General features: G+C 38.6%; 1 protein-coding gene across 2 annotated transcripts; it reads right to left on the bottom strand.

The window, feature by feature from the left end:
- Positions 1-144: 144 nt before the first annotated feature.
- Positions 145-25,467, bottom strand: LOC133516334 (thioredoxin domain-containing protein 5 homolog). 2 transcript variants are annotated; one of them, XM_061849231.1, is made up of 8 exons: positions 25,079-25,466; positions 23,058-23,194; positions 19,074-19,192; positions 18,421-18,564; positions 17,558-17,713; positions 8,491-8,681; positions 4,515-4,641; positions 145-1,075 (listed from the first exon to the last, which is right to left on the bottom strand). In XM_061849231.1, the coding sequence occupies exons 1-8, from the start codon at positions 25,240-25,242 to the stop codon at positions 896-898; spliced, it is 1,218 nt and encodes a 405-aa protein (XP_061705215.1). In that variant the 5' UTR covers positions 25,243-25,466; the 3' UTR covers positions 145-895. The 2 variants fall into 2 exon arrangements, with proteins under 2 accessions (XP_061705215.1, XP_061705216.1); XM_061849232.1 differs by lacking the exon at positions 23,058-23,194 and having other exon boundaries at positions 25,079-25,467.
- Between the last annotated feature and the right edge of the window lie 235 nt (positions 25,468-25,702).

The following is a 25,702-nucleotide window of genomic DNA, read 5'->3' as shown; positions in this document are numbered from 1 at the left end:
TACGCCAATTCTCGGGATTAGTTGCCAAGCGGACCCCAGGCTCCCATGAGTCGTGGCAAAATGCCGGGATAACGCGAGGAAGAAGAAGAATCCTCTGTTGCCTGACTATACTCTGTTGGATACGGGGTATTCAATAAAAATAGATTTGGATGAAATAATTTAATACATCACTTAGGTACTCTTTAGAACACATCATTAATAATGTTACGTAAAACTCACAATTCAAGAGTTGAAAGGAGCGTCCAGATTCCCGAACCATTTGCAAAAAGATCGCCAACGGCTTGTGTATATTTCGTATAACTGCACGAGCCGAGTGTAATGCCGCTGTACACACTCGTCGAGAGACCCCGGGACAGGCCAAGAACAAGTGTGTACATATTGCTTACTTCTCGTCTCGCTTTTCTCTAATTGAGTCGGAGCGGCGCCAAGACTCGACGAGTGTGTACAGCCGGTGCAGAGCGCGAGTGGTTTGCGCAAGTTATGCCAGACCTACTTAACCCCTCCAGTCCCGAAGTTACAATATGGCGCACTCGCGATTTAATACAAAATAAAAAAATATTTACCTAGCCCCAAACTTAACAAAGCTTTTACTATGGGTACTAATAGGCGACGATATACACAAGTATAAAGATAAATAGACACTAATACATAGAAAACACCCATGACTTAGGAATAAATATCTGTGTTCATCACACAAATAAATGCCCTTACCGGGATTCGAACCCGGGACCGTCGGCTTCATAGGCAGGATCACTACCCTAGGCCAGGCCAGACCGGTCATTCAAAAAATGTATGTGAAGTCTATGGCGTAAACTCGAGGGGTTAATGGCAAATAAATTCGCGATAGACTAGTAACATAAATTGTACATAACAATAATAATGTTGAGTGAATGAGCTACAGCTCGTCTTTGGGCGGGGGCTCGCTGGGCGCGGCGAGCTGCTCGGCGGCGGGCGCGGCGGGCGCGGCGAGGTGCTCGGCGACCAGCCCCACGAGGCTCTCCAGCGGCCGCGCGCCGTGCTCCACGTGCGCTATCTTCTTGTGCTTGTACAGGATCAGCGTTGGCAGTCCGTTTATCTACAACATACAATTTATTACTTTTTGATTTAGATATAATACCTGGGCGACCGAGCTTTGCTCGGTTATAACTATTTATTGTAATATGGTGGTGATAATCTACATAAACTTAAAAAGTAAAATGTGAACTGACAATTATTATTATTTACAATCGATTCCTTACAGCACTTGTCACAGAGTAACGCCATCTATTGTCAATTTCTCTTATTACATAGGTCATTTTTTTTACTAAATTAAACTAGTCTAAAACAATAAAAATTAATAAAATATATATAACCTTGAACATATAAAATAAAAAAAGTTAGTCACCGGGCGAGATTCGAACCCGTAACACTTGTTTAGCAGTCCGCGTCTTAACCCGCTGGACCAGACGGACAGTGGCCGGCAACACGAAATTAGCGATCATATTCTGCGACGAAAGAAAAACGCATGAAAACTCGAAAACACGCGTTTTCCCAAACATAAGACTAATCTAGATCGATTGTATACCCCCCAAAAACCCCTATATACCAAATTTCAGCGAAATCGTTAGAGCCGTTTCCGAGATCACAGAAATATATATATATATATATATATAGATATACATACAAGAATTGCTCGTTTAAAGGTATAAGATTTTTCTACGCGCAGAAGAGCAGAAATTTTTAGTACGTTTTTAGACGTATTACGTCTATTAATGTTCTATCAGTTCTATGAGCAAAATTTAACAGATTTTTTGACAGTGAACTAAATATTTATTCGAAAAATTTATACGAGTGTAAACAATTACTTTGTGATTGGTTATTTACATTAGACTACAGTAAGACTGAAAATTTGATAAAAAAAAAAATTGGATCTTAATTCATGTAAATTAAGGATAAAACTCTATTTACCTAATAATTTAATATTGTAATTTAATAACCCAACTGCTAAAATGAACACACACACACACACGCTTAGCTTGCATTGCTTGCAATTTTGTTACTTAGTTCTTTAGTTTTAGTTCTTAAGATACTCAAATCATATTAAAATGTTCTAATTAGTTACCAATTGGAAGAGCGAGACTTTCTGACACAGGTACTATATACCTACTAGAAGGTCTCAACCCCTTGTATTATTGTATCATTTTATATTGAATGAAATAAATTTATTATAGTGTAAAAAGTGACAGTGGGCCTTTGATGTTTCAAACGCAAGCATCATGTTTGCGTAAATGCAGACACCGCTTAAGGTCACCGTACCTACCTAGGGTTGTTACAGACTTACACAACTGCCCAAAAGAGGAGGGTAATGTTTTTAGGTTTCATGTATTGTATGCATGTGTGTACTAATTTTACAAATGGCGTCCATTTTGGAAATAAAGATGGCGGACGTCACTTTTATTAAAGTCGTCATGGGTGTTATTTTCGGGGTTTTTGCGGGTGTAGATTTCAAGAATGGCATCTATTTTGAAAATAAAGATGGCGGGCGTAGCTTTTTGAAATGGGTGTCGATGTGTGTAGCAGTGATGTCAACCATCTTTAATTCTAAACTGGACTCTTTTTGAAATCTGCACCCCCAAAATGGACGTCATTTTTGTAATCGGCACCCCGAGAACTCTCAAAAATAATTAAAACATCAATTACTACATGATACATATACAAACAGAAGCAAGAAACAATTTCTTGCTTTTTAAATAAAGTCTTAAACTACTCGTAATTTCTTAAAATAAGCTATAAACATGTCTGCCATTTTGAATTTAAAAATTGATATCATATGATATATTTTTGTTTAAACTGAAACAAACAATTAGCACATGTCGTATGCACCATTTTAATTGTGCACAAATTGATTGATAATTACAAGACACGCGTCAGCCCTCAAAATCACATCCCTGAATACTAACAATGGCGCGTATGAAACTCAGAGACCACCCCTCGCACCCCGCACGGTTGGCCTGTCTAGGCGTCTTCGTCGACCGACTGTATTATTTCTTAGACTGTGGTTAAACCATACTTGAAAGTGTGAAGGTTACTTTAACAGCGTCCGCCATAACACCTATAGGTGTCCTTGGCTATGTGGGCACGACTAGTTACGATGACTTTAGGTGTTCTTAGCGTTCAGAAGGTTAAATTTGCCGCTTTTTTCTACTGACGGAAATGGCTTGACAGACTCTATTTCCCTGAGTCAGACCAATAAGTTGGCAGCGATTTTGATAGCCCAGCCTATGCAAATTGACGTTTAAAATAACAGGCACTGTCTGGGCTGTTAAAATTGCTGCCAACTTATCTTGGTCTGACTCTAATCCCTTTTGCAAATCTCCGAGTCTGAGGTTCCAGCGCCACACTTCAGTCCCAAACTTAAGGCGGGATTCCACCAGTGTGCGGCACAGGCATTATTGTACGAAATATACTGAGAAAGCCCGTTTACCAACTTCTGTCGCTGACTGTACTAAAATAATAATTAATCAACGGTTACAGTCGCTGAGAACTCATCATAAAAGGGGTTATTGGATTTATCCTTTCGCGGTCACTTTCTGCTTTTTATGCTAAGAAGGGCAGGGAAAAATATAAATAAAAAATAAATATACATTACACATTATTACACCAATTGACTAAGTCCCACAGTAAGCTCAATAAGGCTTGTATTGTGGGAACTGAGATAACGTTATATACTTAGAAAACATCCATGACTCGGGAATAAATCACATAAATAAATGCCCTTACCGGGATTCGAACCCAGGACCATCGGCTTCATAGGCAGGTCACTACCAACTTAAAAACATATAGCTTAAATCTGTTCCTCTTTGCAGAAACTATCCTGAAAGGATAGATGTAGTAACGGAATATTCCTTTATACCCCTCGAGCAACACCGGGAAGGGAGACTGCATTCGTACTATTTCCCCTTTGCCAAAGCATAGGTATAACTGTACCTATGGCGGTGCATGTTGTGACCCGTCCGTACACAAAAAGAGATCCGAGTTGTGCAAGCTTTGTCTTTGACGTGTGTCATTTTCTATGTATTTGTGTCGTCATTACTGATTGGATTTTAGTATGTAGTGAGCGAGAAGTGCGACTGTGTGCACGTTTCCCCCCCGCAAAAAATGGCAGAATAATTTGTACAGTAAGATATCGCTTAGGCTACTCCCTTCCGACGTGTCGGAAGCCGATGTTGCTCGAAGCTTATACCCTTATAAGGCAGAGGGTATATATTTTTTTCAACGATTTTGCTATAAGGCAGAGGGTATACATATAGTTTCTTCAACGATTTTGAACTTTATGTCAAGAGCATAAGGTTCAATTTAGCGTTTTTTCTGTCAACTTTATCCCCGTTAAATGGAGAATCGACCCATTTATTCATAAGGGGGAGCCTGTTGAAATTCAGAAGGCTGGTATACTTATTAAATTAACTGTTTTTTTTTAGGTTTAAGTCAATACAATAGACCTTTAAAAGTTATATTATTTATAAAGGGCATTGTACCATTTCCGTCTCGCATATAGGCTTGGAGCGCACGCAGTCGACATCGGCGATGAGCACGCGGCTCTCGTTCTGGAAGCGTTCGCCCAGCTTCAGCCACAGCGGGCTCAGCTGCATACAGTGCGCGCACCTGCAACGCACATACAAAAGTAGATTTGGCAACCGCATTTTTTTACACGGGTTACTCACGTATTATTAACTCGAATAAACGCTCGACATGTGTTGATCCAATTTTCGAGGATTTTTATCTAGGAGCACCGACTACACCGCCTTTACTGGTCGAGCGCGCGACGTGTACTGCGTGGATGCGTTTCACTGTATGTAATATTGGTCGATATAACGGTCAAGGGAGATAATTTATAAGACATACATACGAATAGGCAGGTCCACACAGAGCGCACATACGCGCGAGGCAATTTTCTCGCGCACAAAACGGCCAGTGTAGACGTGCCTCGCGCAGACGTGCCGAGGCAGCGCGCATGTTTTACTCGCCCGAGCGCGACCTTGGCCGAGCCGCTCGGTGTCGGTTTTCCGGCATGCTCAATAATACATGGAAATCATACCAAAAAAGAGGTGTTGGCTTACATCAAATGAGGTAGTTCTGTTTTTTATAGGTTTTGGTAGTGATGAAATAGTAATGACAAATCCAAGTTTTCGACCTCGAAAGCCCTTCGGATCATTGTGTGTATAATATACAGTATCTCTTGTATATCTTTGATGAATCAGGCTTGTCCTCTGAATCCACAACACTCCTTTTGGGCCCAGCGTGTGTGGTAGCATTTCTTCGTCAACCTGATCAGGCCGGTCGAAATTGTCATTTGATGGTGGATTATCAATGAATGGTTTTTTAATGTCGGCACACATCTCCGGTCCTGTATATTCTCGCAGGATTGACCATTACTGTAGTTGCAAACAGCTGAGCATTTGAGTCCTGCTTTCCTGCAACCACAACTGCTGCTGGTACAACCTTTTTTGCAGTTACAGTTAGATCAAAATTTTGCAAACCTTTGAAAAGCCGTATTATAGAAACTATTTGGCTTACTAAGACTAAATCATAGTCAATTAATTTCAAATATCATCTTCTTAAAAGAGTGCATAGTGACTTATGCCTTAACTCCGGTTCTTAGTGGATTTTTTTTACAAAAACTGAAAAAATCCTAAATTTTAATGGATTTTCATGTACTTTACAATGATCCCAAGGGCTTCCGATGTGGAAAACTTGGATTTGTTATTACCATTTCATCACTACCAACATATAAAAAAAACAGAACTACCTCATTTGATGTTAGGAAAAATGTACCAATTCCATGGGCTACAAAGGCGCCTCAGTCATTTGCCACGCGCTGGTCGGGACGTGTTTGTCTGACGGGTGCGCGTGGTTATTTTGTTTCGTACATCAAATTGGAAAAAATGGATAATAGTACATTGTAGGAGGCCGGAAAACCGCTCAAAAATGGACTTTATATTGGCGTGAGGACAATTGTTAAAAGGAAGCGATGTATTTTTATCAGGAACATTTATATTTTCGTCACTAGAAGAACTCATTTTAAAGCGTAGATACGTGTTCCTTGTATTTTTTTAGTCAAACACAATTTATACTATCCAATTCAGTAAGTATTTTACTATTTTCCATCCTGCCTCTTTTACTTTATTTGACTTAGAGGCGTTTTTCTGTTGTTTGCTTAAAATCGACTCTAAACTTATCTAAACTCTAAACTTATCTAAGTTTAGAGTCGATTTGAAGTAAACAACAGAAAAACACAAAAGGATCATTGCTAAAAAACCTCAAACAGCTACAAAAGTAAAAACGCCTTAAGCGTGAACTGAATGGTTTTGACGTTTCTTTTTTTAAACAAGTAATTGGTCCTATAAATAACCTAATTTTATTTTTGAAGGAATAAGTTGCGCCAAAAAAGACCTTTTGCCATCACCAATGACAGATGATGATAACAATGAAACATTGTACTAGTGGTGGTTCAGGTGCTACAGCTATTGCCTACTTTCCAGCTTAGTTTTAGACCATCTGTTGCCACATTTCCGAACAGAGGCGTAAAAAGACCAATGTCGCAAATTATTATCCTTTTACGTACCAAATACATGAAATGGGATGCTAGAAATCCCAACTATACGAATAGGGGAATTAGAGAGAATTGATGTTGAATTTGATTGTGAATTTAATAAATTGACGGAGACTCTTCCATAGCTATATATCGCTGCGTGGGAGGCACCATCTCCCTGAAAGTGATACCTTTCTTCAATTTGAGTCTTGCCATTTAAGTTTTACGTGTAATTGTGAACTCAACTCATTCCTTTTTTTTTAAATGCGGTTTGACCCTATTTTCTATTCTTTCTAAAGAGCTGATTTCCGTATCTTGATTGATATTTATAGGTTTGTTCCACCCAAAATCTCCTGCAACTTGTTCGTTTTCGTTTTTTCTTTTGGATTGCTTTGAAAAGCAAAATAACACACGAGCTACGGCAGTGAATATGTGCAGCACCATTTTGAACAGCTGACTGAGGGACGCCATCTTGGCTCGGCTGAGGCAAACGTGCTGAGACTGCTGAGGCAAAAGTTACACGAGCTCCGCGAGTTACGCGGCCGCGGGAGGCCCGTCGTTTACCGCGAGTGGAAATTTCCTCGCTCGGCTGCTCGCTCTGTGTGGACCCGCCTAATGACATATTATTATCAGATATATGTAATGTATCTCTTATACAGTAGAATTTCTATTCTACTACAAGACACACATTCTATTCTACTATTCTTAGAATACTCTTTATAAGAATTTTGAAATTTATTAAGAAGAAGAATATTGTTTATTTTCTGGTATCTTTTTACTGAGGTGTGCCAACACCTCAGTAAAAAGATACCAGAAAATAAACAATCGATTAAATGACAGTATAACAGGTATCTTTCAAGCAATGCCATATATCTAAGGGTTCGTCTACTTGTCACCAAGTCGTATTCGCTATATTAAAACCTATATTAGTAGAAAAAATATACATCAATATTATGATTTCTAAATTTAAGACGTCCGCATTTTCATTATTATGGATTGAACCTAATATAAATTCACACACAATAAATAATAAAGGTACCGACATTGTTCCGTCATTTACAAAGGATGTGAGTGCTTCTATTTTATAAACGAAATATTTAATATTTGTAATATCATATATCTATATATTATATCACTAGAAATTATATTGGATAATTGTTAGGTACATTAAATTAATTTTATATCTACCCTTAATTATACAATATACAATTAATCGTCCAGTTGGTATACATATTGTTGATTATATTACCATAATGATGTATCTTTCAAAATTATACCATATGTTGTTATATCGAACGAAAATAGATCATTTACTTATATAGCTTTCATTACACACCCGTACTGCGGGCTAGAGACCGAGTCGCACGACTACTCGCGACGATCGTTGATTGCATCGAAACATGTCGAGCGTTTATTAGACGTGAGTAACCCGTTAAAAAGTTTAGTCTCATGGGAGTTCTATAGTTAGAATTTAACAGCCATTTTTCAGAGAACGTAGTTTTTGAAAAGTCGTAGCGCTTTTATAGATCACAATACATTCGGTTGCCATAAATTAATTAGCAATCTTGCGGGCTTTCTCTTGGGACTTCAGCGATTCGCATTCTGAGTTTTTGCATTTCGCTCAATAGAAAAAAAATACGACCATAGGATTAAAGTGCACTTAAAATTTTTTTTACAAATTTTGCACAAAAACTAAAAATTAGAAAAATTATTTCCAAAAATGAGCAATATTATGCTTGCGGTACCATCAATTTTTATTACTAAAACACACAAAAAATTAAAATTCAAAAACGTGATATCCGCGGTCCCGGGCACGCACATCCATCTCGCTCACGCTCAGTGAGAGTAAGAAAAGAACACGAACCTACTGAGCCTTAAGTCAGTACACTGTGAAAAACGTGAAAAGGAACAACTATACTCACCAGGGAGCGAAGTAGTTGACGAACACCAGGTCCTTCTCCATGAAGATTTCAAAGGTTTCTTCGGAGATGCGCGCGACGGGCAGCGCCTTCTTCTTCTTCATGAACTTTTCCGGGTCGTGGTTCTCCGCCAGCAGCATCTTCTCCACGTAGGCCTTTAGGTCTTCTAGCGTCTCGGCGTTGGCTACTCCCATCTACCAAAATTCATTTATTAGCTCCTGTTCTATAGAAATGTTGCTGCCTTCCCTACATGCAAGTTCATGTTTTAATTTATTGCCACTCATTACAAATTTTCTATTTTTTACACTAGCATCGTTATGTACTTCTCCAATATGCTTGGAAATGTTCACCTTATTGTAACAAAAATAGTACGGGAAGTTCTTCATTATGGTCAAACTCAAATTTAAAAAATTCAAACCACTACAACTGTCGTGTTTTAGCGGACGGGAAGTTTACTTTGAGTTTAGTTTTTTACTTTTTAAAACACGTACCCACTAAGAAAAACCGGCCAAGTGCGAGTGAGACTCGCGCACGAAGGGTTGCGTACCGTTATTTATAAAAACGACAAAAAATTATGTTTGTTGTATGGGAGCCCCCCTTAAATATTATTTTATTCTTTTTTTAGTATTTGTTGTTAAAGCGGCAACAGAAATACATAATCTGTAGAAATTTCAACTGGCTAACTATCACGGTTCATGAGATACAGCCTGGTGACAGACGGACGGACAGCGAAGTCTCAGTAATAGAGTCCCGTTTGAGCCAATTATTATAGCCGCGGGCCGCGTCTACACGACACGACCCGGTCTGCATCATTTCAAGTTGTGTCATATCTCGTTCTTACAAGACCGTCGTGTATGATCGTGCGAATACTGCTTAATAAAATCTAAGACTATATAACTTTTATATTTTTTAAGGATCTCGTGCGTGCACAATTTATATTGCACAATTATATTGAATAAACGAATATTGAATGGTACTTAATGGCAGAATAAGTTGTGCCTTTAACTTTTTTTAAATAATTTTATAAGCAGGGAAATTGTTTTTGAGGTTTTTGATGTGAAGGTTCGATTTGAGTGCTGAGTAATGATTATTTAACCTTGCTTCCTCGCATGTTTGGAGAAAAGTACTATATATGCCTCGGCAGGAACAGCAATTTGTGGATTCGTCTTGAAACTCATCCACGAATTGCTCTTTCCTGGCCTCTGCAATAATGTACTATTTATTTCCTGAGATCTAATCCGTCATTTTCGAGGAATTTTAGAACATTTTCGAGAACTTTTGCAAGTTTTTGGAAAGTTTCTGTAATTTGCACGTCTATATAGTCACGTCTAAAAATATTGATCTTTGTACTCCGGACAAAGTGCTAACGTTCGGTCGAACGCAACATACGACATTGACCAAGGCCAAGACCATATACTAACTTACTTAGTGAATGAAGAACAAATTAAGTTAGATATTATATGTGAGCACCAATCTAAGCGAGATTTTAAGAGTTTCTGGAAGTCCACTAACAGACTCAATACCGAAACCGGGCCTTCCGGTGAGCGTTGAGGGTGTCAGTGATAATAAAAATATTGCCAACATGTTTAGAAGATTTTTTCAAGTTGAATCACCTATGGCATGAACACAGTCGCAAGGGGTGGTAGATACTGGGTCTCATGGACAGAGGATAATTACCAAGTTTACGGCTAATGAAGTGAGTGTATGACAAGGGGTAAGTCTCCGGGTCATGAAGGCCTCAGTGTTGAGCACCTCCAGCATGCTGGGCCGCATCTACCAAGGGTATTGGTCATGCTGTACTCATTTTGTATAGGACACGCTTTCCTGCCAGGTGACACGATGAGGACTGTGATGGTGCCAATAATTAAGAACAAAACCGGTGACATTAGCGACAAAAAAACCCAGGCCCATTTCGCTTGCGACCATAGTAGCCAAAGTGTTTGACAGTGTGCTTGGTTCTCATATTGACAAATATCTAAGGATACACGACAATCAATTTGGCTTTAGATTGGGTGTATCGACCGAAAGTGCAATTTTGAGTCTTAAGCATACTGTCAAATACTACACAGACCGACAGACAAATGAATACGCATACTACCTTGATCTATGGCTTTCGATATGGTTAACTATGACATCCTCTGGCAAAAACTGAATGACATTAACATGCCACCAGACTTAAATAAAGTTCTGAAGTACTGGTATCAAAACCAATTGAATGACGTTAGACGGGCGGGAGCATTTTCGGATGCATACAGTTTGAAGTGCGGAGTAAGGCATGGAGGATTGACTTCGCCTAAGCTCTTCAACCTGTATGTAAATGCACTGATAGAGGAGCTCAGCAGCACCCGCATCGGGTGCCATATTGATGGAGTATGCGTAAACAATATCAGCGACGCCGACAATGTGGTGCTGCTGAGTGCCTCTCCCTGTGGGCTCACTAAACTGATAGGTGTCTGTGAGCGGTACGCTAATAGTCACGGTTTAAAGTATAACGTTAGAAAGAGCGAATGTATGGTCTTTAGGGTTAGAAACAAATGCCCATGCGATGTCCTACCCAGGGCCCGGAAAACCCTTTCCGCGATAAAAGCCTTTCAATGGGCGTCCCATAAACATGGCTAACACATTGAAAAACTGTCCAGTTTGAACTGCAAGCCCATTTATTTGACTAGCCCTTACCGAAAAACTTAGCAAAAAATGAAGCTAGCCCTTTGCAATTGCTTACTGCTATCCTATATGCCTTGCAATCCCTTAATAAGGGTTACCCTTATCATTAAGCGCTTTTTATAAAGCTTTCCCTTTAGTAATGTCGTAGTTGAGCGTTGCGTGAAAGAGGCAGAATTAGTATATATCTACGCTAGTGTATGAAAAGGAAAGAAAATACGTTCCTAGGGAAGGGTTTTTTAAATAATTTTGTTCGCTTACCATCTACTATATACTAGTACGACTACAAATACTAGTATAGTAGCCGTTGCCGTGCATCGTATTAGCTGAGTGATGAGTCCGATTGCACTTACGAAACTAGGCGACTTTTTAAACTTAATTGTACCTACTGGCTGACAAGTGTGAACTGATTAAAATAAAACAAGGTCTACAAGTCATATATATTTAATTAAATATGACTTTTCTCTAAATTTTAACAGAATAGTACACAAGTAAGTCCGACTCACGCTTGACTGCATATTTCTAATAGGTAGTAGCAACGGCGTAAACAACAATAATAACAATTAGGGTCACTTCTGTCCGAGTAAGAAAACTCGGAAACGGTTTAAAAGATACCGGTTAAAACCGGTTTATTTCGGTTTTACTCCGAAATTTCAGAAGAACGTGAACATTTTAAGAACTTTATTGTAACCTTAATAAACCGTTTTATTGGGGGAGGAGACGGCCGTGTGCCGCATAGGGCATAGCATTTTCTCGTTTCTTGCCGATTTGGTGTCCGAGCCCGAATCAAGTTAATAACATTACTATTTTATACAAGTGGTTATTTTTTTAAAGTATGTTTACGTAAAAATTAAAATTTGATAAACTAAACCATATAACTTAAATAAAAAAACAAGTAAAAACTAATTTCCCTCCTACCTAAAATAGCTTGGCATTGAGTAGGTTATTAAAAAAACTACTATTTGTGAATAAGTGCATTTTTATAAAGAAGTGCATAATTTATATTATATTAGAACACAGCAAGCTCAGTTACAGTAAAATTATCCTAGAGAGAACGCAGATTTTAATTTTATCACATGAACAACTTCATTTTCTGTCTGAAAAATTGTGACTTATACCAAGTCTAAACGCACAATTGTTTAAGAATAGGTATTTTCTTTTTCACCGCCTTAGATCCTCAGCACACGGAGCGTAAGCGTCGCGTAAACGTATCGTAAAAACGTTACGAGTACGAGACGCGTAAGCGTAATCGTTTAATAAGTGGAATCTAGCTGAAATCATGGTGTCGCTGGCGTCAGATGTCTTCGGCGGATGTATCAACGATCTTACTTTCTCGTCAGATGAAGAAGATTTTTTATTGTTTGATAAGGCTGAAGTTTTGTTTTTTGCGCCCATATTACGCTACGTCTGTCGTAATGACGACAGAAAAGACTTGTTTGAAGTTGTTCGCGCTCGCAGCGCTCTCGTTCTACGCGCGTATTACGATACGCTTATGCGTTTCTTACGCTTATGCTCCGTATGCTGAGAGCCTAAGTATCTGTAAAACGTCAATGAAGAAGGTTTCGCGCTCATGGTTTAAGTACGGCAAAATAAGTTTTTCTTCATCGGAAATCCACTTTGTCACGGTAAAGTACTCATAGGTATATGGTCATAAGAGGGCCATTGCCAGGGCTAAATACGATTTCGTCGACAGAATTGGTGAGAAGCTAGCGAGCTACCCCACTGGGAGTCGCGCGTTCTGGTCGCTTGCCAAAGCTGCCGAGGGAAATTTTTGTCAGTCGTCCTTACCACCACTGCGAAAAGCTGATGGTCATCTGGCCCACAGTGCAAAGGAGAAAGCCAATCTTCTTGGTTTGCTACTATTTTTGCCTCAAACTCGACCCTAACCGACGACGGTTGCGCCGTGCCGCCCACCATCCCACGGTGCGTATATTCCATGCCAGAGATCTCATTCACGCAGAGGGATATTCGGCGGGAGTTGCTATCGCCGACGCTCATAAGTCGAGCGGGCTAGACGGCATACCAGCGATTGTGCTTAATTAATGTGCTCCTGAGTTGTGTCCCGTGATGGCGCGCCTTTTCACACTCTCTAGCAAGAAACGGCATGTTCCATCTTTGTGGAAGACGGCCCTTGTGCACCCTGTGCTTAAAAAGGGCGACAGATCGGACCCATCGAGTTACAGGCCTATCGCTATTACCTTTCTTCTCTCAAAGGTCATGGTGCGTATAATTAACGCAAAGCTGCTGAGATACCTAGAAGAACACGACCTGATCAGCGACCGCCAGTATGGTTTCCGTCACGGTCGCTCGACTGGTGATCTTCTATTGTATCTCACACACCGCTGGGCTTCGGCCATTGAGAGTCAAGGTGAGGCATTGGCAGTTAGCCTAGATATAGCGAAGGCGTTCGATAGGGTCTGGCGTAGGGGTCTCCTATCGAAGTTACCATCTTATGGACTGCTGCAGGGACTATGCAAATGGATCGCTAGCTTTTTTTTCCGGCAGACGCATACGAGCCGTAGTAGACGGAAGCTGCTCCGATAGCATGGACATTAACGCTGGCGTTCCGCAAGGTTCTGTGCTATCCCCAACGCTGTTTTTGCTGCACATCAATGACATATGTTGTCTAACTACGACATTCATTGCTATGCAATGCAGACGACAGTACTGGGGATGCCTATTACACAGGCCGTGCCAACATCCCTCGTTCTGTGGTGCTGGACAGTCGTGAAAAGCTTGTGTCGGACATTGAAAGCACTCTATCCAGTTTCGGTGTGGGGTTGGGACAATCTAGTCCGATTTAACCCCACCAAGACACAAGTTTGCGCGTTTACCGCTAAGAAAACCCCATTTACTGTGGTCCCACAGTTCCAAGGCTCAGTCCTTACCATGTCAGGGAGTATTGGGATCCTCGGTGTCGACATTTCCAGTGATGTCCAATTCCGTAGCCACCTGGAAGGAAAGGCTGCGCTGGCATCCAAAAAACTCGGTGTGCTCAATAAAGCGAGACGATACTTTACAACTGCTGCTATATAAATCGCAGTCCCCATGTGGAGTATTGCTGTCACCTTTGGGCAGGAGTGCCTGCATGCTAGCTTGGATCATTCGACTCAGTCCAAAGGCGCGCTGTACGTACGAATCGTCGACGATCCCAAACTCAGAGGCGGTACTGAACCTTTAAGTCTAAGGAGAGACTTTGCCTCCTTGTGTGTGTTCTACCAATGGCCGCTTTCTATCACCGCACCGCTCGCTCGCAGGGTGTTCATCCTCACACCCTAGAACCTAATTGGTCGCGTACTGTGCGGTTGAAGAGGAATTTCCTGCCGCGAACGCTTCGGCTGTGAAATGAGCTTCCTGCTGAGGTTTTCCCGAGGGGCTACAGTATGGGGTTCTTCAAAAAGGAGTGTACAGGTTTTTAAAGGGCCGGCAACGCGCATCTAATACCGCTGGTGTTGCATGCGTCCATAGGCTACGGTGACTGCTTACCATCAGGCGGGCCGCATGCTTGTTTGCCACCGTCGTGGTATTAAAAAAAAGGTAGTAATATAGTGATATGATACTATCTAATGCAAATAAATCACATGTAGTATATATTGGGTAGGTATATCTTTATTCTTTTCACTCGATTGCCTTCTAGCTAGATAGATGATGGAAAAAAAAATCTTTGAAACTTCATTCCATTCCAATCCGTTTCTGCCCATTCCTTCCAATATTTTCAGTTTGAAAGAAAAGATAAATATCTTATTAGAAAATGGGTTTTTATGTAAAATAATAATAATAGATAGATACATAGGTAGTTTAGATCTTAATGGCAAATATTGGACACAAACATTTTTTATATTTGAGAGAATAATTGAATAAAGCTTAAATAATAAACGAAAAGTCAGCTACCACTGACATAGCCACTAGGTCAAAGGCTGAACTTCAGTGAAGCAATTCTCAGACAAAAATCAATGCCCAAGTATCGTAAAAATCGAGGCCGAAGACCCGGAGCTTCTGATCTGAGAATTAGAACTTGGTCAAACGGACCCCACTGTTTTTGTTACACCTCGTATTTACAAACGTCGATATACTCCCTTGTTTGTTTCTTGGTTTAATTCAAGTAGTTTATGGTTCTATATTTTAAAATATCATCCCTTTAATTTCTATCCAATAAAGTTCATTTACATATAATCTAATTTCATTCCCTTTCATACATGATTTATTACCTTCCCTCGGTTTTATATTTCCGCCTATGCCTTCATTACATTCCTTACATGTTCCTTAAAAGTAATAGTAGTACTAGTATATTTCATTACACAGTTCAAGAGCTAGCACCTCTGGAGTTGCAGGCGTCCATGGGCTACGTGGCTGCTTAACATTAGGCGGACCGTTTGTGTGTTTGTCGCTGCCATAGTATTAAAAAAAAAACATATATAATGAATAAACACATATTTATAAGCACATAATGAATAAATACATAAATATCAAAATAAACACAAATAACTTTAGAGGACAAAAAACGTTCTACGAAAAAAACAATAAATCGGTACGAACGAAACTAGAGATCGGCCCGTAAACAAAGACACCGCGCATGGAATAAACTGGATGTTATTGTTGTTAACCGGTTAATCTGACAATAACTTTATGAAAATGTTCTCTAAGTAACCGGTTTAAAAATAACGGTTTTTCGAACCAACCTGAAATTTTAAGGTTTCGCGCCAAGTACATGATAATGGTTTGTAAATTTAACCGGTTTCGGAGCCTTGCGAGTAAGTATATTATTTGCAACGGGAGCTAATGATAACATTGGCACGTGTCTAAGACTGAAGAAAATAGCGCCGTGACGATGCGCTCGACCCGCGTAAAGCAACAGACAATCACAACTCTTTGCCATTGAAATTTGAACCGTATTTAATCTACAGCGGCTTCGATCATTCGGAAGCGCGCGAACATCAAAGAACACCGCCGCCAACAACGATCGCTTACTATTGGATTTACAGTAATGTGTGCTTTATGAACAAGGTAGATGATTTAAATTAGCACGCTTATATGCTGAAAGGGAAGCCCTTTATAAGGCTAACCCTTATAAGCGATATGCAAGGTATTGGTGAGCGGATGATAAGGGTTTTGTAAGGGTATTAGGATACCGATACCTCAAAAGGGTTAGCTTTAATATAAGGGCTTTAAAAGCAAAATGAAAGGGTTTCGTCGGGCAAAGGGTATGGTGAGTTAAGCCTTATGCAAAACCCTTACAAAACCCCTTATAAGGGATAGCGGGCCGGTCCCTGGTCCTACCTATAAAATTTAAACGGTGAGGTACTCACTGTAGTGTCACAATTAAAATATCTCGGGTGTACTTATTGTCACTTCTGACCTTAAAGACGATACAGACATTGAACGCGAACGAAGAGCATTGTCTATTAGAGCTAATATGATCACCCGTAGGTTCGCTAAATGCTCTAATCAGGTCAAGGTCACTCTTTTCAGGGCGTACTGTACTTCCTTATATACTAGCGGCCTATGGGCGAACTACACAGTAACACGGTACAATTCTCTTCGTGTACAGTTCAATAACGCTTTCAGGGTGCTGATGGGGTTGCCGCGATACTGTAGTGCATCAGGGATGTTTGCCGAGGCGCGGGTGAACTGTTTCCACACGACTATGCGCAAGCGATATACATCCCTTGTGCTCCGGATCCGCGCCAGTACCAACAGCATTCTGAGAATGATATCTGAACGGGTAGACTGTGTATATCTCAACCGCTGTTGTAGTTACACCTGAACCGGGATGTGAAATATCTACACTGACATCCTGAAAACTGTATAGAATAGCGAAATTGTATGGAGTGACATTTTATCAAATTTGACATCTGTATTAATTGATACCAATATTGAAACATTTTTAAATTAATTTTATTTGCATTTACTTTTATTTTATTGAATTTTTTTTTTATTGTATTTTGTTTGATTTAATTTCACTTCTTTCAAATTTTAATTAATTAATTTATTCTTAATTATCCTTCATTTATTGACATTCCTGTTATAGTGTATAGTATTAACCATATATTTTAAGATATAAAATTTGTACCTACTAACAATAATGATCTCAGTTGGTCTCACAATAAAAATTAAATTGAAAAAAATAGTGATGATCATGAGAATAAGTATAAATTACACATGAATTATGCAGTACATGCTTGCACAGATGACTAGGTTGTCCATAATATCCATTGCCATATTTGCCATGTGGCGTGAGGATCTTGTGTCCACTAAAGTGTTGGCTGGGTGTATTTACATTTGTCCCCATCCCAAGTGACTGCCGCCATACATGAGGACGGAGACAGATGGGAATGATTTATAATGATTACACCTATTTCCATCTGTGCGCGGCGGGGACAAATAGGAATACATCATGGAGTGTACTCACGATCCGGCCGTGCACGATCCACAGCAGGTAGGGGTATTGCTTGATGTCGAATGTGGCGCAGGTCAGCTCATTATCCATGCAGTTCACTTTGCCGATCTGGATGTACTCGTTGTGCGTGTACTGCGCACCTAACTCCGCCCACACTGGAGCCAATCTCTGAGAAACAATTTAAAACAAGTTATAAGGAATTCTATATTTAGCTTTACTTGTGGCAAAGATTCATTGAATGTATATCATGTGTAAAATCTAAGAATAACGACCTCTAGATTGACAGCTGAAATAGATGGCGCTGTACTGCGTTATCTTATGAAAGCTGAGATCTTTTCGTACTACGCCATCAACATTTTCTGTCGAAATCGAAAGATGAAGATGCCTTTGAGCATGCCGAAATACCGAAACCGAACGGCTCGCGCGCGCTGCCTCGAGTCTCGACCGAGGCACACTGGGCGTTTGCCGCGCGAGGAAGTTTCTGTGGTGTGGACCCTGGCGTTATTGATAAACGCGCTACAAGCCTCATTTAATCATTTTAATCTCTTACGATTAAAGATAATTGATTGGAATAGAAATGTAAAGTCTAAGAAAAAAACGTGCCCCTTAGTTTGACATCCATATATTTTGCGGTCACTGAATTGTCAACGTCAACTTTTGACAATCAGACATACCGCAAAATGTATGGAGCTGTACAGCGAATTGGAAGCACGAAAATATCTTAGGTTTTACGCAATTTAATCAATGTATCTTTGCTTACGTATATTTACTATTCAGTGCAGAGAGTGAAATTTTACTTAGTAAGTTAAAAATGAGACAAAATACTTCTTAGCTAATTTTGTAATAGAAATTACATTAAGTAACCACCACTATACCTGACATGCCTGGCACCACGGCGCGTAGAACATAATGAAGTGCTGCCCTTTGGCTACAAACTTCTCAATATTGTGGTCGGTAAGATGTGCCACGCCGCTGTAGGATTTAACTTCACTACTCTGGCTTTTCTTATCATCAGAGTCCTAAAACAAGCAACAGGAGGAATATTTATAAAAGTAATATTATATATATATATTTAATTTCAAATGTGCTTCTTTCTACTTTATTACTAAAGTAATCTAAATTTATAACAAAAAAGAGTTATTTGTTTGACATGATGTATAAGTTGTTGTCGTGATTTGATAATTTTGATAACCGAGCAAGCGAAAGATGCCAAGATGTTGAACCACGAGCGTAGCGGAATCTTAGCGTTGCGAGGATTTCAAAGCACTACATGGGTTAAACAAACTGCTCCCGAGTGAAACACACGCGAGGAAAAACATAAATGTAAAACATAACAAATCAAATTAAAATGAAAATTAAATTCTATCAGCCAGCATGAGTCAACTCAAAATCTTTAAAAATTACTTTGCCACTCTTGTGGATAAAATTCAACTCTATCACCAGTTTTTGCAGAATAAATAGAGCCTTTGCAAAAGCTGGTGTGGAAAAATATTGTATCTATAGGTTGTCTGAGTTTGCCTGTACCTACCTCAGATTTAGCATTGAAGACCTCGCTGAGGAAGAGAGTGAGGGAGGGCAGGTCACGCGTGCCCTTGTATTCCACCGGCAGGAATGAGTTCTTGTGGTAGTACAATAGCGTTGGGTAGCCTGTACATGGTGTTTTTTTCGTTAATTAAGACAATATGGTTAAACTTTTTATATATGCTAATTGTAAATTCTAATACCTGAGAGCTTAAGAGGGGGCTAGATGCAAAATTATAGTTTTTATTTTGAATTATACCTACATACCATAGCAGTATACATTTTAGTATAAAAAATAGCTACAGTCCAATGATCGGGGTTTTGGTTGCCACTCGGGGAAAATTACCTAATAATATATTTCATAAATATAGTTTATAGTTTCAAGGTATCGCGGTTTTAAAGGTGTATCCATGTTACTATTTCAACTTGATATACTGCGGTGTAGTGGTAGTGGTAGAAAAAACACTCGAACTGCTCCCGTAAATCTATACGAGCCTACCAATAAAACGGTTCACCAACAGAGGGCAGTTAACTCAAACCTAAAGTTCATACAAAAAATTACACAAATATGGACGACATCCTGAATGAGCTGAAAAAAAATACAAAAGGAGCTGAACGAGCAAAAAATAACAATTCAAGAAAGTGGGAAAAGCGTAACAGATCAAGTAACCAAGAATATTAACGATTTGTTAGAAGAAAAATTCTGTGCATGGGAACAAAAACACGAAAAACTCAAAGAAATTGTAGAAAATCAAGAAAAAGGATCTATTTTTTAGAAAAACAGGCGAGATACAGAAATATAGTGCTTTTTGGTATTGAAGAGACCGAGTCATCATACGAAACCCTAGAGAAGAACACTATTAGATGGATAGAACAATATTTTTCTATTAAACTGAATTATAGCGACATACAAGAGGCCAAAAGATTGGGAAAAAAAGGAGAAAAGCCAAGACCGTTAGTTGTAACTTTCTCAACCTTAGGGTTAAAAATAAAAAAAAATTAAGAAGAAAAGCGCGCTTAAAGATACTCAATACTACATGAAAGAAGACTACCCAAAATATATTCTTGAGAAAAGAAAAGAGTTATAAAATCAGCTGAAACTAGAAAGAGAAAAGGGAAACATAGCCGTACTAAATACGATAAGCTATTTATTACCAAAAACAACACAAAAAGAAAACTCGAAACATCGCCTATCAACAATAACTTGCCAAAAGAAACTATAAATTCCCAAGCGAATAAAAATAACAAAATGCAGTCGTCTGAATCATCAATCAAGAGGTCGAATAGCGTCACCAACGGAGTTATAAAGCCGGGCATGCTAAATTTCTTAGTCAATAAAAACTCAGAGAAAAATAACAGTCAAGCTAGTAAAGATAGCAACGCATAGCAATTAAGCCCCTCCTCCCACTCACATACTTTATACGAACATAAGAAATATAAAGAAACTTCAAAGCCGGCTGGTCACCGTGGAAGTTCACGACCAAAACCCTCCATGTCAACACATATACCTACGTATGCACATACAATGCAAGATCTCTCTTGTCTCATGAAAGGTTAATAGATTTCAAACATGCCATTTCAAACATAAAGTATGACATTATTGGCTTATCTGAGATAAGAAGAATAGGTTATAACATTGAAGAAGACGAAGATCACATATTCTGCAGCTACGGCGAAACTAAAAGCCAATACGGAGTTGGTTTTATCATAAAAAAGAAATATAAACAAAATGTCGATAGCTTCGTTGGAGTATCGGAACGCATATGCGTCTTAAAACTCAATTTCGCAAATACAAAACTTTCTCTGATTCAAGTTCATGCACCAACCTCTGATTCGAACGAAGATGAAATAAACAATTTTTACAATCAACTTCTTTAAGCTTACGTACACTGTCAAGAGCGTCATGGCTTACAACTTATATTGGGTGATTTCAACGCACGCGTCGGACAGGCGAAGAAAAAATACTAGGAAATTTTTGTTATGGAAAAAGAGACAAAAGAGGCCAAACTTTACTGCATTTTTGCCAGCAAAATAATTCAATCATTGCAAACGGCCTATTTAAAAAGAAAACCAAGAACCTCTGGACATGGTTATCTCCGAAAAATAAAAAAAGACAAATCGATTACATACCAACTAATAATAAAAACAAAATCGCCAACATCGAGATACTCAATAATATTCCGTTTCCCAGCGACAATCGCCTAATAAGGAGTACGGTTTTGCTATCTAATAAACTGACCAAAAGTAGATCCAAGTTCAAAAATAAAATAACCAAACTAAATTCACCAGAACAAACTGAACAATTCCTAGTTAACCTATAGAGCTTTATTACAGAGCAATAAAAAACTCTATAACAGAAAGCCTGAAAAACATAAATGACAAAGCTAAACATTATAATAAACATTATACAATCTCAGATGACATAAAACGCCTTATAGAAAGACGACACGAATTGACAAAGAAGGATAAAACTACAAAAGAAGAAAAGAGAGAACGCTGTTATTTATACAAACACATTCATAAGCTCATGAAAAAAGAGAATCAAAACCACAGAATAAAAACTATAGAAAACCACCTCAAATCATCAGGCAGCCTGAAAAAAGGGTATAAAGCACTAAATAGCACAAAAAATGGGATTCCTTGCCTATATGAAGACTCTACATCGGTCAAAACGTTCTCTAGATCAAAAATAATTGAGATCGCTACATTATTTTATACATCTCTTTATTCATTAAGTAAATAAAGAAGAAATAAATGACTGCCAACTAATCCCTCAAAACTCTACCAAAATAGAGCGATTTTCAAGTTCAGAGATTATGAAAAAATTAGAAGGACTGAAAGCAGACAAAAGTCTCGGGCCTGACGGAATCCCAAATGAAGCACTAAAAGGCAGGTCGGTTTCTTTTAGTGTCTCATATTACTGACTTGTTCAATAAAATTCTCGAAGCTAAAAAAGTACCAAAAGAATGGGCAAAATCCGACATCACTTTGTTATACAAGAAGGGCGATCCAGCGAATATTAGCAACTATAGGTACAACCCAACATCAACAAGCTATTCGCCTCCTGCCTTGAAAACCGTCTTGTAAAATATACGGAAAACTACCAACCTCCTGAACAAGCTGGTTTCAGAAAACACTTCTCTATACAACAGACCATATACATAAATCTAATCATAGAGAAATACCAAGAGTATAGAACACCGCTCTACCTAGCTTTCATTGATTACGCCAAAGAGTTTGATACTATATCTCACAATAGCATGTGGAGAGCATTACACGCCTGCAATGTACCAACAGAGACTCTAGAACTCTTACAGGATATTTATAGAAAAAGCGTGTCATACGTGAAAATGGAAACAAAAGGCCCAGAAATAAAAAATATGCCGAGGAGTCAGACAAGGTGATCCCCTCTCACCTAGAATTTTTATTACTGTGCTCGAAAATATAATGAAAAAGCTAAACTGGCAGGGAAAAGGCATATACATAAAAGGCGATTTTTTGACTAATCTTAGATTCGCTGATGATATAATTATTTTCTCAGAATCAGCTAGTGAACTACAGAAAATGATATGCGAACTTAACACAGTCAGTCTCAACATCGGTCTAGAATTAAACACTACAAAAACAAAAGTAATGACAAATTCTACAAAAATACCCATCTACGTTAACAACACTGCACTAGAATACGTACCAGAATACGTTTATTTAGGAAAACAAATATCATTTGACAAAAATAGACATCAAGATGAAATAAATAAACGAATAAATATAACATGGAATAAATTCTGGAGTTATAAGGAAATTATGAAATCAAATATCCCTATAAAACTAAAGAAAGCCTAACAATCGGAATACACCACCTGGCCAGGTGGTGTATTCCGATTGTCCCCACTGGGCACAGATGGGAAAAGTGTTTTCATATAAATCATTTCCAATTGTCCCCGCCTCATGTTGGCCAACAAATGGGAATACACGGCCAGTCTGTACTCACCAGTGATGCCATTGTTTTGGCACAGCCCTGCATGTCTTGTGCAGTCCACCTGAGCAATGGCAAACTTGGACTCCTTGATGTTTACCAGCTCTGCCAACTCAGCCCACATTGGCTGGAAGTCAGTGCAGTGTCGACACCTATAACATGAAAGTAAAGGTGATTGATCCACTTTCTATGATGATAATGGTACTGTTATCCCTCATCAGGGACATAGGGCTCTGAGTAGGAATTTCCAATTTTCACATCCAGCATGGCCTCCTCCAGCTCCACCAAGCCAAGGCCAACTGATGCAGCCTCCTTTTCCACTGTACGCCTGCAGGTGGTACTTGGGCGACCTTGCCCCCTTTCAGGGAATTTTCCAAGACAGCCCTTTCCCAAGACTTTCGTAATAACAAAAATTATGGGGACAATCTTACACCTAGTCATCCTAATTAGCTCATCAAAGCTTTTGTTGTGGGTACTTACTAGAAAACAATACACTCTAAACCCTTTTAAGTTGTAGAACTCAGGACCTTCATTATTGTGGGCAGGGTCACTACCAACTGGACTTGGAGGCTGTTAGTAGTTGCTTAAGCCAGGGATACACTGTGTGTCTGCGACAAGCCAAGTGAAGTCAAACTTGAAAATAGATTTGATTGGAGTCAATCATGTATGTAACAAGCTAAGATTGATTCAATTGATACTGAAGCCTAAGTTACCCTATAGTACACTGAGATTGCTTTACATGTCACTTGCAGACTCCATCATAAGTTATGGCCTGTCCAGTTAGTAGAACATATAAGTCATACCTTGACAGTATATATAAGTTACAAGTGAAATTGTTAAAAACCATTGTACCAATAAAAATAAAATATCAATACATAAATGAATATAAAAATCTATTCTAATATTGTAGGGTGTTGCTGGTTTTTGATAAAGTTCATTTAGCTATTGTGAACCAATATGATTGGATAATTCCTGAATTAACAAAAAGAAGCAGACACTTAACTAATCTCCCTACTTTTGTGTAACTAGCACTAATGAATATGGCTAAAGAGTTTGGACTAGTGCTATGCCATGCTCTTTGAATAGATTTCCATATGCATCAATAATTTAAGAAAATAGATTGGATAATCAAATAGTACAGTCATATAAAATAATGTTACTGAATAATTTATCTAAGACATGAACATAGAAATAGTAAGTATAAAAATAATATATTTCAATGTAATGAACGATCTCAACTTAGACTTAGCTCAATTTAAATCCTAATTTAAAATAGGTTAAGAATTTTGTTTGTCGAATTCTTTACTTGTTATTTGATAAAAAGTTAAAAATTTTAAAAATATTTTTTCTTGCATGCTAGTGGCATGTGTCACAGGACATTTGTCATCTAGTGGATCCCTGGCTTTATTGTGGGTGCAACATTTATGTTCATTTCCAGCTTTTTACTAACAAAATCAGTGAAACCACCTAGCTTCCCATTGCCTAGAAAAAAATGGTGCCAACTGAATAGGTTATGAACTAGCTGAGGACGCTCCTGAGGACACTCTAATGTTGATAGATAGTCTCTTAAGTACGATTGCAGGGCTCCTGTACAGGACATCAAGCACATCATTCAGTACTGTCCACTTAGCAAATACAATGCAAACCCTGCAGACTTATTTACCCTTGTGAAAGTGACATAATCCAATGGATACAGAACCATAAAATATCTCTATAAACAACTGAATGATGCCATACAAATTAATAAATAATGGGCAGAGAGAATAATACTGACTTCCTCTAATGCTAGTATGTATTATATTTTTTATTCTGCTGTTACTGACAAGACTTGTTTCTTAGAATTATAATTATATTCAAAGTATGATATGCCATAAAGATTTATTTTTATTTGTCTGCATGCATATGCATACATGTTATGAACCTTTTTGTTGTAAAGCAGACAATACTGTATACAAAATAGATTAAGGGTTGGTTCTGGACCCGTGGTAGGGCTTTTAGAAAGCCATTCAGTTCCCTCCACTCCAATAATCACTTACCAAGGCGCGTAAAACATAATAAAGTTTCCATCCATATCTTCAATCTGCCGCTGGAAGCTTTCGGGATCGTATTCATACACCATGCCATCTTCAGGTGCTACGAAATTAGGAACGAATACTAAATAGATTAGAAGGAAAGAAGCGAAGTTCTTAAGTCGGAACATTATTTTTATTACGACGTTAAATTTACGATTAAATAATGAACATTGGACAGAGCTACATTTTCACTTCACACGTATAATGATGGTATTCGATTGAACTATATAAATTAATTAAATATATCTATTAATAAATGTACACATTTCACTCATTCATTGGCAGAGAATCGGCTTTTTATTTGATACAATATATCAAAGAGCATATAATCACTACGTTTTACAATATACAATAGATGAAATGGTATCAATAGGCCTACCAAGCCGAGAACACCGAGCTTCTTAAATTACTGGAACCTGTCTCTTTTACTCCATTCAAAGCGAAATTAGAGTGACTGAGAAAGATACCCACAGATTGCGAACTTTGGTGTTCGCATTAGGCCGCCGCCGCCGGTGGACCCGCAAATAAATGTCAAGCCATTTGACACTTGACAATATTGGACAGAAAGGGCAGAAATGTCATTTGACA

The sequence above is a fragment of the Cydia pomonella genome, chromosome 3 (genome assembly GCF_033807575.1).
Source record: "Cydia pomonella isolate Wapato2018A chromosome 3, ilCydPomo1, whole genome shotgun sequence".
Classification (NCBI taxonomy): domain Eukaryota; kingdom Metazoa; phylum Arthropoda; class Insecta; order Lepidoptera; family Tortricidae; genus Cydia; species Cydia pomonella.
The sequence above is the reverse complement of the archived record's forward strand: the minus strand, read 5'-3'. Positions and strand labels throughout refer to the sequence as shown.